Source organism: Pelophylax lessonae, assembly GCF_965119305.1.
Source record: "Pelophylax lessonae genome assembly, chromosome: 7".
NCBI lineage: Eukaryota > Metazoa > Chordata > Amphibia > Anura > Ranidae > Pelophylax > Pelophylax lessonae.
In genome coordinates, this window is record NC_138774.1 from 68,880,333 (window position 1) to 68,895,451 (window position 15,119).

Here is a 15,119-nt window from a genome sequence, read left to right on the forward strand (position 1 = left end):
GGACATGCGTGCTCTTTCATCAGGTACCTGGAAATCCACAGGAGGCAGCCGGCTTCTTTCCTCCTGTGACGGATGGTTCACTTTGGATGTGTCCCTGCATGTGGATGGACGGCATCACCTAGAGGAGCATGATCTTAAAATTGTTACATCAGCCTCTTCATTCCTTGGCTCTTGTGAGTGGCTACAATTGTTTCAATATACTTCAATAAATCAATCTGCACTTAGAGCGCTCTTCTGTGCTTTCTGTATTCGTTCCAGAGTTTTCCTCACTCCTGGGAAGAGCTGCTTGGTGCAATTGTACCTCTTACCCAATTGGACTGTTCTATATGGAAATTCCATACCAATTTATTTTAGACTGATTTCCCCCTCCCCCCCTCTTCTTTTAGCATTTAGTCATGATTTATGTTGCATGGACTTTAGCGCTAATATGTATGTGCTTTTTATGCAAAACCCACTGAGGCTGCAGCATCTGAAAACACTCTAGGGGACCTAGCCGTAGGTTGTGGAATGAACATGGAAATACCATTCCAGTCGCATAGAATCTAGTCCCACATGAGCAAATCGGCTCGTGCATCAGCTTGCAAACTCATCAGCGAGTCTGCATCCTAGTGCAGGGGAATGAGAGCCAATAATCTAGAAACAAAATTTCCCCCCTGTGGAATAATCCTCATTGCGAAATTAAGCATCCCCAAAAGAGACTAACTCTTTTTAAAACAGATCGGAGACCTAACAAACTTGTGAATGACCTGACGTATTCAGACAAGTTTCTTCATGGGCAAGCATAAGATTGGTATCGAGAGTTATACCTAGAAACGTAATGGTGTTAGAGGGCCATCTACTTTATGGGCAGATCAACAATAGGAGCATGACTGCCTGCCGATACCAGGTTATATAAAAGGTTTCTGATGGTAATGTGATAAGGCCTGTGTGAAAACCTCCAGCCGTAACTGTCTGAAAGCAGGGGATGGATGGTGTTGTAAACAAGCCCCCAGAAGGAACATGCTGACTCGGCTTAGACAGGAAGAACTAGCGGGCTTGACAAGACAGGTGGATTTGGGGTGTACTCTGAAGCAGTTAGCGCAGATGTGCAGGAGCATACAGCATACACTGGTTATACAGTAGTTGCATGCAGCCCGTATAATTATAATTATTGCACAACTGCGCCTTGCCCAGTAAATGAATGGGTCTGTCCAGCCTGTCCACCTGACCCGAAACCCTTGCAGAGGATCCATAGCCGCCTGCCTAGTGAAAAGAATCATCAACATTTGGGACACCAAGTAGTGGTGTGTGCTGATGATTGAGATGTGGTACAGACTGGAGATTTATGGTCGGCGAAGTGCCTGCAGAACAGATCCATGTCAATGTTGCTCCTAACATGTAGCCACCTGGTACTGAGCCAAGGTGGCCGGCCACTTTAGCTGAAAATGACCGGTGCTAGTCATAAAATGTGGAACCACCATATCTATGAGCCAAGTCCACTACCTTGTGTAAATACAAATCCAATTCCTCCCTCCTGCCGGGGCTGACTGAGCAGATGATGTTCCTATAGATGCCAAACGAAAGAACGAATTCTGCTAAATCCAGCTTGCGATTGAGCCTGGGATCCTTTGTCTTAAGAATCACTGTGACCTCCCTGCAAGCATACAATTTATTTTCAGCAACATCTTGGGAAGCCATGAGAAGGGAAACCAGGCTTACATCTTTCCCTTCCATAATGTCCTTTTGATGTTGCCAGGAATGAAATGGGCTGGGGATACTGAAGGCAAACAACTAATGGCGAAGGAGCCGCCACAGGTAATGCAGATATTACCTGTAGAAGCACTAGACTGAGCAGGAGCTGTGGGTGTAGATGCCACTATGGTTGTAACCGGGCGGGTTTAAATTACCTCTATCCTGTTTTGTGATTGTAGCAATGATGAAGAAAGAATATTTAGGACTGCATGTATCTGAGTGAGGGATGTAAGCACAGGTACGTGTTTCAGCACTAGTGGATGGGCATGACTGGGATGGACTAGGGAACAACATTTTGAACAATTCTACTTTCCTAACCATGGCCAGGAAAGGAATGCTCCTGTGCTAAAGCTCAGCTATCAGCTTGGGTATAGTTCAGTTCCTCAGGGATGAGATGCTACCCTGCTCCGAACCCCTAACCGGATTAGGAGGGATAAAGGTAAATTTGTCGCTTTCAGATATGTGGGACATGTTAGGTCTGTGGAGAAAAATAGAGAAGTTCCTGACAAAACTGATTCTGAAACAATGACACCCCCTCCTGACTAATTATGTTTGTTGAGAAGGTAGCTGCCACCTAGACCAAGGCAAGCAGAGCGCGTGAGAATGTATCTGGTGACCATATCCTAATGTGTATGCAGTAAGTGAACCAGAGTATCCTGTAGCGCCAGACCAGGCAATTAGAAACAAAACACTCAGGGCTAACGTACCTACAGATGGTGGTAGGTAGAAATAGGAGTGTATCGTAATGAACATGCGATGTATGATATACAGGCGAGGAGATTGTATGCGCTACAACCAATTAAAAACAAAACCAGGACCTGCAGATGTGACAGGTCCTGGTATGTGTGACAACTTACTAAAAAACCCCTGACATGACGGGAAAATACAAGACAATATGATGAGTTGACGACACAAAACAAACTTGCTAACCCTGAGCGTAACCTAGAATCCACCTGAAACAACAACATTATAGAAATGCAGTGACTACCATCTGGCAATAGATATGAAACCATGACGATACAATTTCCAATAGCGAAAAATATATTTATATATTATTTTCTTTTTTTTGCAGCGAAATGCAACCATATGCGTATCGTACTGCAATGACTTGGTTACAACGCTGTCGCAAACGGAGAGCCCCAATGATGAAAGATAAAACAAAACAAAAATTCACAGAAAAATACCTCCTTATTTAATTTATACATATTTTTTGGACCAGGCATAGATTACAAAGCAGTTGGGCAGTAACAAGGATGAACCACCATTACGGGGGTCATCTGCCAACCTTCTGAATGCTGCAAGGGCAGCAGTCGAACCTAGGAACTTGAATGTGAGTTTTTTTTTTTTTTTTACAGGAGAAAAAAAATGTGACTGAACAGTAGGACAGGCACTGACTGCCTGGTGTGACTGGACAAGTGAGGCGAGGGTTAATGAAAGCTGAGCAGAGCTGGATACTTCTGATTCTGGATACTTCTGATACTGAAAACCTACATAAAACTTGACTGACAGTGCAGTTTATATAACATTGACATCTTACATACTGAAAACCCCAGCCCCTCATCCTTCTGAGGATGGGATAAACCAATAGGAGTGTTGCTTCCTGCTCCCTGCCACCTCCCCCATGTCACCACGTGGACTAACCAGAGGCCAGACCTCCTACAAATACAGACTGGCCAAAGGCCCGCCTTCATACATATACACACAGATAGACAGACAGACGGACGGACAGACAGACAGACAGACAGACAGACAGACAGACAGACAGACAGACAGACAGACAGACAGATAGACAGATAGACAGATAGACAGATAGACAGATAGACAGATAGACAGATAGATAGATAGATAGATAGATAGATAGATAGATAGATAGATAGATAGATAGATAGATAGATAGATAGATAGATAGATAGATAGATAGATAGATAGATAGATAGATAGATAGATAGATAGATAGATTTACCTGTCCTGATCGGGAGTTCATCAGGGTCCCAATTTCTTGAAAATATGTCAGAAGGGCCATGAACTCCTTGTCTTCATAGTCGAATCTCTCACCGAATACAATGGAGCAGATGACATTAGAGACAGCCAGTTTAAGCAGATGAATCGGGTTTATTGGTTTATCTGTTATTGCACAAACAGAACCAATCAGCATTTTCATCCCAGACATCAGTATCCAAAATTTAACAAACCATTTCAGATGCATTAGGACCTTGAGTAAACAATACATGATAACATACAGTATAAGCTGACATGAACAAGGTGGGTTTGATTTACTAAAAATAGTATAGTATGATCACATTGCAATTTAATAGCTTAAAAAAAAAAATAGGTGAAGATAGATCACTCCCATTAAAAAAGTTATATATCAATTAGCTCTTCTTCCTTGAGCAGACCTTCTTGGTTGGAGCCTACCTAGATTCCAGAGCTGGTGCAGATTTTATCGATCAAAGCCTTGTCTCTAAGCAATCAATCCACTATTGACCACCAAAAGGAAAACAGCTTTTTTCAAAGATACCAGTGGAACTTAACTGGTACCTCTGAAGAAACCCATTCTCATTTGGTGATCAATAATATATTGATTTTGGAGGGCATCTATTTCATGACCAGGCTACACTCCTTATAGGCAGGCATCCTCTATTTGGAAAATAAGACAATTCTTTCCCTTTTGAGTTAGTCAGTTGGCTACTGCTTTGTATAACATGGCTCCACCAACACTCTTCAGTTCATAATTGCCTTTCTGGTGACATTCTGTCTTGGGATCCATCATCATCGTAATAGCCTTGTGAAGGTCAAACCAGCCTGTTCCATTTGCGTAGTTAAGACTGCTTTTTTTTCTGGACTTCCTATACCTTATTGGAATGTTGATGATGTCTTTTGTAAACAACTAATTGAGACTCTTCTGCCTCATCATCTATATGACTTCTCCATTGAGTTCTCACCTGAAACCATGCCCCCCATGGCCATGTATAGCTCAAGTTTAGACCAGAGATTCAGTCCATATCTGAGTACCGCAGAGAATACCCTAAACAGTGTGTTATTCTCATCTGCTAGTGCTGTAATCTTCTTTGTGGGCAAGAAAAATGGTTCTTTATGCCCCTGTATAAATTACTCATAGTGTCCATGGTGCTACCGTTTTCTCAGTTAGATATTGTAGAAGCCTGCAATCTCATCAGTGAGGGTGAAGAGTGAAAAATGATGGTCACTATGAATAACTTATCATGTCATTTGTCTAGCATGGGGGAAACATCCAAGCTTGTTGGGAATCAAGGACTATGCAAGACTTTGGACTTTATCTCACATCAGTACTGGGGGCCCACATCAGGCCATGTTGTCAGAGACTTTATTGCTGCTTGCCGTATAAGTGCCCAAAACAAGGTCACTAAAAACTCCATGCTGGTCCACTTCTTATTCTACCTGTTCCCAAGTGTTTTTAGACCAATTTTTACAAAGATTTTGGCTTATTTTACACAGATTTTATCACAGACCAGCCGACCTCCAAAGGCTGCACAGTCATCCTTGTTGGTGTGGATAATTTTTCTTTGCTGCTCCACTTTGGAAAAAAAAATCTTGAAAGAAGTGTTATGGCTTCATTGTTTTCCCTCCAACATAGTCTCTGTCCAGGAAGTTCAAATCTTCTTAGCTCTATTGGCCAGACTGAACACATCAATCAGTGCCTTGAACAGCTACACAGCCTATACTCTCCCTGTCTGTTAATCAACATCATTCCTGCTTCTCTGGTTACTGACTTTGTCTTGTATTTACTATGCTGGTTTTGGCCTGTCCCTGTGTCTGTATCTGCCTGTTGACTTTACCTTACTCTGGATATAATCTCAGGTCAGCTGCCATCTACACAAGTGTGCCCAAGGGCTGTAATCTGGTACACCCTCCACTAAAATGCATTACTCTTTCCAGAGTGCCCTCCTGAAGATCTGGTGGCATGTAGTTAGACTCTGTCTCAGACTCTTATTTGGGTACACACTCTCCAACATGCAGATAGCAGAGAGGGTCCGCTATCCATTATTGCGTGTGACACTTTTAGGCGATCACAGACACTCTTAAAAAGGTTTGTGTCTGTGTCCATCCACTGCCCTACATAACACTTGACTGACAGTGCAGTTTATTTAACATTGACATCTTACATTGTACATAACATATATTACACTACATAACATTGTACAGCATTATCTACATCATCTCTTGAGGGGTCCGTTTCCCCCTTGCGTGGGAAAACTCTGTGAGCCCCTTCAAATCTACTTAGGAATCTGGTGGCTTCTCCAGTAAATTGTTAAATAGGGTTTTTGTAGACTGTGGTCCAGCTCAACCGATTCAGGCATGCCCTAGATCCTTGTGTAGCACCCTACAAGGTAGGTGCTCGGTAAAGCATAGTGGGCCTTGGCTGCCTAACAGCAGGGCCATGATTTTCAGCTGGGCTGTCATGTTTCCCAGGTGTGGCTGTTGAGACAGGGGAGTCTTTCCCACTGTGCTCCATGAGAGGGTTCTCATTGGGCAGTGGAGGAAACCCAGCCAATGTCACACTCAGGCCTGTATCTACCCCAGAAAGGCAGATTCTGCCGCACAGCATTCTGGGAGTGGGTATAAGTTTGAGGGGAGCACATGACGCAGCGTCTTTGGCAGGAATCAGATTCCCAGGAGGGAGAGTGCAGCTGTCTCTCCTCCTGTCAGAGGAATCGGGTGTCCCAGGCGGCTTGCGTGAGGGGACATAAGGCTGAGCTGAACTGCAGAGAGGATCCGGTGTGGAGAGGAGAGGGGTCCAGTTTCAGGAAAGCATTTCCAGTTCATGAGCACTGAAAACTGCCCCCCTCTAGAGAGAGAAGGGACCACTCCGCTGAAGGTCGTGGGGATCCAGGAGCTAGCTGGTGTGTTGTTGCAGGCGTTTTTTGGGCATTTTTTGGGCGTCTTTGGAGGCAGGCATAACATCTGAACTTCTGTATAGGGGTATATACACACACACACACACACACACACATGTATGTATATATACACTGTACAGGACGCCAAGGTTTGGTCCTGGACGGGTGCTATATAGCACCAATTTTTGGGTTATGGTCCCTTTAAGGGAAGTGTGGAAGTACTCAGAGGGTCACCCAGTACGGGTGAGGAATCCCCGGGAATAGCCTGAAACAGGAGAGGACTGATTACAGTTCTTTCTGGTTTATCTGAGAAATATTTGGGACCCGGGATTTCGGAGACCCTGAAGCGATATTCGGGTGGGAAGGGGTCTCCACCTCTGACTGAGGATTCCAGCATACACAGGGTTAAGAACCTCCAGGAAGCAGCTCTTAAAAGAAGACAGGAAGTAGTGATAGAGGTGGAGAGGAGGAGTTGGTGTATGCACCTGTGTTTGGAGAGCTGGGAGTTTTGCTGGAGGCTGCAAGAAAACAGGACTTAACAAGGACTGTAAAACCTGGGGGGCGAAGACCCAACTACGAACTGTATGTGTTTTCCTTTTTACTTTTGTGCTGAAGATAAGCAGACTTTATTTTGTATTTTGTGCTTGTGTGCTGCTGGAAGCCATAACTTTTTGTTACCTGCTGAATAAAAGCCTTTTTGTTTGAAGTTGAACGGTTTTGCACTCGGTCCTGTGGAGCCATAATCCCCCAAACATTACAACTGGTGTTTCGGATGCGGGCAGAGTGCATTTTGCAGCCGCAAAAGCCGTTTAAAAACCTAAAAAACTGACATTTAAAGAGACAGTGTACTTATGGCATGTCTTGGGTGAAATCAGCTCAGACACTACAAACAGCAGGAAAAAGCATGGAGGAGGTCATCAAAGCTTTGGCGCAAGCCACCGTGACCCAGCAGCAAGCCTCAGCAGAGGCAAACCGTCGCCATGAGGAAGCAATGGCCCAGCAGCAGCAGGCCCTGGCACAGGCTGTAGCTGCACAACAGGAAAGCACACGGTTGCTAGCCGCCCAGCTTACTGCACAGCAGGAGTTCACGCAAGCACAAGTGGTGGCCTTGCAGGAGGCTGTACAACGTCTGGCTCAGGGACAAGAGCAACCGGTCATCGCCGCTGGCAACCAGGTGTCTGTGAAAGCCAGCCATTTTTTGCAAAAGCTGACACCCAGCGATGATGTGGAGGCTTTTCTCACCACCTTTGAGAGGATAGCAGAGAGAGAGGGGTGGCCCCGTGACCAATGGGCTGGCATTATCTCCCCTTTCCTCACTGGTGACCCGCAAAAGGCCTACTTTGACCTCCCATCAGAGCACATCAGAGACTATGAGCGTCTGAAGGCGGAGATCCTGGCCCGTCTGGGAGTGACCACGGCTGTCCGGGCTCAGCGGGTGCACCGCTGGAGGTACAAACCCAGCCAACCACCCCGTTCCCAAATGCATGAACTGGTACAGCTGGTCAAAAAATGGCTGCAACCAGAAAAGTTAACAGGCCCCCAAATGGTAGAACGAGTGGTGATGGACTGGTATCTACGGTCTCTGCCAGAGGACCTACAGCGCTGGGTAAGCCATGGAGACCCTGCAACCACTGACCAGCTGGTAGAGTTGGTCGAAAGGTACACCATGGTGGAGGACCTGCTCGGACCTGCCAAGCGTCGGGAACCCACACCAAGGGCAACCAGGCCAGCCACAGCACCTATGAGAGAAACCCAGCCAGATGGTGGAAACTACAAACCTGCATCACCTTCCGCAGAACCACGAAAGTTGGTTCCTGTCCCAAGGATGGGGGACATACAGTGTTGGCGATGTTGGTCCTGGGGGCATACCCGGGCCCACTGCCCGCTTCAGGAGGAGTTAATGGATTGCGGGACTGGTCGGAGAAGCTCCTTCTATGTGCAAAGGGCATGTGCCACTCATCTGGATCTGGCTGCAGGATGGTTTGAGTGTGAAGTGTGGGTGAACCACCTTCCGGCCAAGGCACTACTGGATTCCGGTAGCATGGTGACACTGGTACATGCCAGAGTGATTGGGAGACTCGGCCCAGTCAGCAAGACTCTTCGGGTAGTGTGTATCCATGGGGACACCAGGGAGTACCCCCTTGTGCCGGTGACTGTTGCCTATGGCCATACCTCAGTGACACAAGAAGTTGGGGTGGTAAGAAGCCTGATCCATGACATCATTGTGGGGCGGGACTGTCCCCTGTTTTTTGAACTGTGGAATCAGGTACAATGTGAGCTGCCTGGACAGCTAAGAGGACTGGGGACACGGGGCCTCGAAATGACAGAGTCAGAGGGGTCTGGGCCTGAAATCCCCTCAATACACCTCTCTAGTGTGGAAATGCCTGTCCCTGATCGGGACTTCATAGAGAATGGTGATAATGCTCCGGGGGGCAACACCGAGCTGGCCTCTGAGGAAGGGGAAGTCTCCCCATTACAGGTTATGTTGGGGGAGGATGACGAGGAACTCTCCCCGTTGCAGTTCCCGGTTGAGGAGGTTGAAGGGGAAACATCCTCAAGGCCGGTGCACCCAGGCCTGGATGTATCCCGGGGTGCATTTGGCACCGCCCAATTACGGGACCCTACCTTGGTCAATGCTCGAGAGCAGGTTTCCGTTATTGATGGGGTGCCACAACTGCCAGGTGCAGACCAAAGGTTTCCTCATTTTGCGTTGAAGGGGGACTTGGTTTACCGAGTGTCTGAAAGCCGAGGGGAAACTGTAGAGCAGTTGCTGGTTCCCCAGCCATATAGGCGGATGCTCCTCGACCTAGCCCACAACGACGCACTGGGAGGACACCTGGGGGCAGAAAAAACAGAAGCCAGGATAACCGACAGGTTCTTCTGGCCTGGGGTAAAGGCTGAGGTTAAAAGATATTGTGCGTCTTGTCCCACTTGCCAGTTAACTGCTCCATTATCCCACTACAGAAATCCCCTGGTACCCTTACCAATCATTGAGGTGCCATTTGAGCGGATTGCCATGGATCTTGTAGGTTCCCTGGTTAAGTCATCAAGGGGGCACCAATATATATTGGTCATCCTAGATTATGCAACTAGGTATCCAGAAGCAGTCCCTTTAAGGAAAACTTCCTCTAAGGCCATTGCTCGGGAATTATTCCAAATGTTTTCACGAACAGGGTTCCCTAAAGAGATATTGATGGACCAAGGCACCCCTTTCATGTCAAAGGTGATGGCGGACTTGTGCAAGCTATTTCAGATTAAGCAGTTGCGGACGTCCGTCTATCACCCGCAGACTGATGGCCTAGTTAAAAGGTTTAACAAAACTCTAAAGTCCATGTTAAAAAGAGTGGTCCAGAAAGACGGGAGGGATTGGGATATGTTACTCCCTGCCCTGTTGTTTGCCATCCGGGAGGTTCCACAAGCATCCACGGGCTTCTCACCATTTGAGCTAGTGTATGGACAAAGGCCCCAGGGGTTGCTTGATCTGGTAAAGGAAACCTGGTAAAGTGAATCCTCACCGCACAAGACCATAGTAGAATATATCTCCCAAATACGGGAGAGGGTGGCTAAGGTGATGCCATTAGTGAGGGAGCACCTGCAGAAGGCTCAGGATGCCCAAAAAAGGGTATACAACCGGTCGGCTAAAGTCAGACAGTTTCAAATAGGGGACCGGGTGGCTGTTCTCATACCCACGATGGAGAGCAAGTTCTTGGCCAAATGGCAGGGTCCGTATGAAGTAGTAGAAAAGGTGGGGGAGGTGAACTACAAGGTGCACCAGCCCGGGAAAAGAAAACCATACCAGATCTACCACATAAATTTGTTAAAACCGTGGAGAGACAGAGAACAGGTATCTGCCGTGGTAGGTGTCCAGTCAGGGGACCCTGCAGGGATTGACCTGGTGCAGGTTGCTGCTACCCTGTCGAGGCCCCAATCCCAACAAGCCAAAGAATTCCTGCAAAGAAATAGGGACATGTTTTCAGGGTTGCCTGGTCTCACCAACGTCATCGAGCATGACATTGTAACCGAGCCCAAGGTAAAAATCCGGTCAAAACCTTATCGTATTCCAGAAGCTCACAGGGTGGCGGTATCAGAGGAGGTGAAAAGGATGCTTGAACTTGGGGTCATTGAAGAGTCACAGAGCGAGTGGTCGAGTCCAATCGTGTTGGTACCTAAACCCAACGGCACACTTCGCTTCTGTAATGACTTTAGGAAACTTAATGAAGTCTCCAAGTTTGATGCTTATCCCATGCCCCGGGTGGACGAGCTGATAGAGCGATTGGGCCCAGCCAGGTATATCACCACGCTGGACCTCACAAAAGGGTACTGGCAGATTCCCCTAACCAAGGAGGCCAGGGAGAAAACAGCCTTTTCTACCCCAGAAGGCCACTTCAGGTACAAGAGGATGCCATTTGGTCTTAACTCAGCCCCCGCCACATTTCAACGGGCCATGGATAAAACTTTGCGCCCACATCTACGATATGCTTCCGTCTATAGTCATCTTCAGTACGGATTGGGAGTCTCATCTTCCCCGGGTTCAGGCAGTGGTAGACTCCTTGAGAAGAGCAGGGTTCACCATCAACCCAGAGAAGTGTGCAATCGGGATGGAGGAAGCCAAGTACCTAGGGTACATTGTGGGTAGAGGGCTGGTGAAACCTCAAAGGAGCAAGGTAGAAGCCATACAGGACTGGCCCCGTCCCTTAACCAAAAAACAAGTCAGAGCATTTTTGGGCATAGTTGGCTACTACCGGAGGTTTGTGCCCAACTTTGCCACCGTGGCTGCACCGTTGACTGACTTGACCAAAGGCAAAAAGTCAGTCATGATAAAATGGAACTCCGAGGCCGAAGAAGCCTTTCGGAAGCTTAAGACTGCGTTGTGCCAACATCCGGTACTCGTAGCTCCGGACTTTGCTAGGGATTTCATAGTGCAGACAGATGCTTCAAGTGAAGGGTTGGGGGCAGTCCTGTCTCAAATGATCAATGAGGAAGAGCACCCCGTAGTTTTCCTGAGTAGGAAGCTGACGTCAGCGGAGAAAAACTACGCTGTGGTGGAGCGGGAGTGTCTGGCCATTAAGTGGGCCTTGGACTCTCTAAGGTATTTTCTCCTGGGCAGAAAGTTCCGCTTGGTGTCAGACCATGCTCCGCTGACCTGGATGAGGCAGAACAAACACACCAATGCCAGGGTGACAAGATGGTTTCTTTCTCTCCAGGAGTTCAATTTTGTAGTAGAGCACAGACCCGGGAGACAACATCAAAATGCTGATGCCCTCTCCCGTGTCCATTGCATGGTGTCAAATGGTGCCTCCAACACCTCCGCGTTGAGGCAGAGGGGGGGATGTGTACAGGACGCCAAGGTTGGGTCCTGGACGGGTGCTATATAGCACCAATTTTTGGGTTATGGTCCCTTTAAGGGAAGTGTGGAAGTACTCAGAGGGTCACCCAGTACGGGTGAGGAATCCCCGGGAATAGCCTGAAACAGGAGAGGACTGATTACAGTTCTCTCTGGTTTATCTGAGAAATATTTGGGACCCGGGATTTTGGAGACCCTGAAGCGATATTCGGGTGGGAAGGGGTCTCCACCTCTGACTGAGGATTCCAGCACACACAGGGTTAAGAACCTCCAGGAAGCAGCTCTTAAAAGAAGACAGGAAGTAGTGATAGAGGTGGAGAGGAGGAGTTGGTGTATACACCTGTGTTTGGAGAGCTGGGAGTTTTGCTGGAGGCTGCAAGAAAACAGGACTTAACAAGGACTGTAAAACCTGGGGGGCGAAGACCCAACTACGAACTGTATGTGTTTTCCTTTTTACTTTTGTGCTGAAGATAAGCAGACTTTATTTTGTATTTTGTGCTTGTGTGCTGCTGGAAGCCATAACTTTTTGTTACCTGCTGAATAAAAACCTTTTTGTTTGAAGTTGAACGGTTTTGCACTCGGTCCTGTGGAGCCATAATCCCCCAAACATTACAACACATACACACATATAGGTGTGATAGGAGCAAAGCCCTATGCCTGCAAATTATTTCATTAGCGCAGGCATAGGGTTCTGCTACTTTCACACCTATATGTGTGTATGTGTATATATACATACATGTGTGTGTGTATATATACCCCTACACAGAAGTTCAGATGTCATGCCTGCCTCCAAAGACGTCCACAAAAAAGCCCAATAAACGCCTGCAACAAAAATGGCCAGGTGTGAAAGTAGGGAAGCCACTATCCTACTCTACTGCAATTCTAATAGAAATGATCTTTTTTCGTTGGCGGTCACCCTGACATGGAAGAGTTTGGTCACCCTGCCATAGCAGTCAGAGACAGTTAACCCTACACTACACTACGGTCACCCTGACACTTAACACTTTCCCTACAGAAACTAGATTATTAAATCTAACTATAGTGGTAAATAGTACCTTAACTACACTAGATATCCCTTTTCCTCACACTAATAATTGCTAAATGACACTTTTGAAGCAGGAGTAACAGCACTGCTTCCACTCTCTTACACATCCCTGTATTACAATGCTAGAGATTTGGCGGGGCTATCTTATATACTGAGGGGCGTATTCACTACTGATTGGCCTCTGGACCCCCTAGTCACTCCAATCACATTCCTAGCATCCTCCTGCCCCCTCAATTGGCTTTTACTGATGGTTCTGGTCCAATCACGGGCTTTTAAAGCCCAGTTCCTGTCCCATTGCATTTTGGTCGGTTCTGGTTGCCGAATTCCGAACTTTTTCAGCAAAAAGTTCGGAAATTCGGTCCGAATTTCCAACAGTCAATGTTCGGGTCGACCCGAACCGTTCGATCATCCCTAGTCACCATCAATCTTCAGATTTTTTTTAATAACACATAATATGCCAGTTGATAAAATCCTGGGAGTCATCGCCATATCAGATTATACTGTCACACCAGCCTAGCAGTTGGGATCTTTGGAAATGGTGTTAGTAAGTAAATAGTTTAGATCAACAAGTTAGGTAATTCCATGTAAAAGTGGGGTTGGGGTTACCATTGTACTATTTTAGCATTATCTTCACCTACCTTTGATCTTCATAAATCTGTCCCTGAGACACCGAGCTTCCTCCTGGATCCTTTCCTCCACACTCCTCTTCCCCATCCCAAAATTTCTCAGTGTTGTCAGGGAAAATCGACGCATCATCTTCCATCTCTCTCCGTTGGTTGTGAAGACCCCTAAAAATTGAAAGCTTTTACACATATTGTTCCTGAAGATTCTTAAAAATTAAAATATTTAAACAGCAACTTTTTGATTCCCTCTATTTTTTTTACAGTATATAGTGTGAAAAATATTTACTGGTTTCTTGCACTACTGGCCTTGGATGCCATGCTTTTACAAGTCTTTAGCATGAATCCCACCAGAGATGTTATCAGCATGGATTTTTAGTGTTCTCACTGTTTTGTATGGGTTTCCTCCCTCAGTCTGAAAACACTTGTAATTTAATTGAGAAGCTCCCTGGTAAGGGGGCATTTTCTCAATTCTAAATGGCAACAAACACAGCGAGCAGATTCATGTTGTGACAAGACCAATCTCGCCACATTGCATTGGAGGAGCCTGGTTGCCCACCTGCTGCCTTTGGACTATGGACCAGACTTTAAAAAAACATATTTTCCCTACAGAAAGGCTTATTTGTGCCTTTTCTGTCGGGGTGTTCGGTAGATTTTATCTACCGAACAAACTATAAACGGACACTTATTTGCACGAACACCGCTGAGCTGTCCGTCTCCTGGTTCCTATTCGTGGGGATGTAGCCTGAACAGCCGTTCATTCGGTATTTTGTTTCATGTGTTTGTGGTAACCCAGATAGCTATGCCATGGAGCCTATCTGTGTGATTAAAGACTTTGGCTCCATGGCGATTAAACTGTATTCGTGGGGTCTGAGTGCCTATCACCTATTAATGTGCACTCAGACCTGAGCTATCTGGGGATATGTAACATGTCTATGTTTAATGTATAAAAAGTAACTTTATATATTTTAAAGCATAATACTGTATTTGGGTCCCCATGTGTGTAATGGAGTTTTGCCTTTGTCCTGGGAGATAATTGAATTACTTCTCCAATTGTCTCCAGGGCAGAAGGGAGGAAACCAGGATGCATTTTGGGGATGTTTTGCTTCTGTGAGTCTGTAATGTGATACATGTCTGTTTGTGTTACAGTCTTCCATTTGGTCCCCTAGGGGAGTGTCCACCAGGTGGGAGACCTGTATAAATACAGGGGCAGGTAGCCCTCAATAAACAATCCACTGCTTGAGCCTCACACGGAGCCTTGTCTCGTTCTTGGGGGGATTCACTGTATGCTGTTGGAGACTGATTGCTAGGAGTGTAAGCTGATGTATGCTTTTCCTGTTCGTTTGCTAGCAGCTATTCGTGAGGTTCCAGGTTGGAGTGCTATTTTGCATCCAGTTCGGGAGTTTGATGTTCTGCAGTAGCTGTGCCTGTCTCTCAGAAAGGGGCATATCGCCTAAACGGATTTTAACCCCTTGTCTGCTGAAACGGTCCGTTACAATTGGTGG

The 15,119-nt window shown here is 46.5% G+C and overlaps 1 protein-coding gene across 1 annotated transcript in view; it reads right to left on the minus strand.

The window, feature by feature from the left end:
- Nucleotides 1-15,119, minus strand: part of LOC309559465 (cytochrome P450 2G1-like) — an 86,900-nt gene that overhangs the window by 54,369 nt on the left and 17,412 nt on the right. The window contains exons 3-4 of the mRNA XM_082262737.1: nucleotides 13,633-13,782; nucleotides 3,695-3,855 (exon numbers count right to left, since the gene is read on the minus strand). Of these exons, the coding sequence (XP_082118863.1) occupies nucleotides 3,695-3,855; nucleotides 13,633-13,782 (311 nt within the window). The remainder of the gene's footprint in view (nucleotides 1-3,694; nucleotides 3,856-13,632; nucleotides 13,783-15,119) is intronic.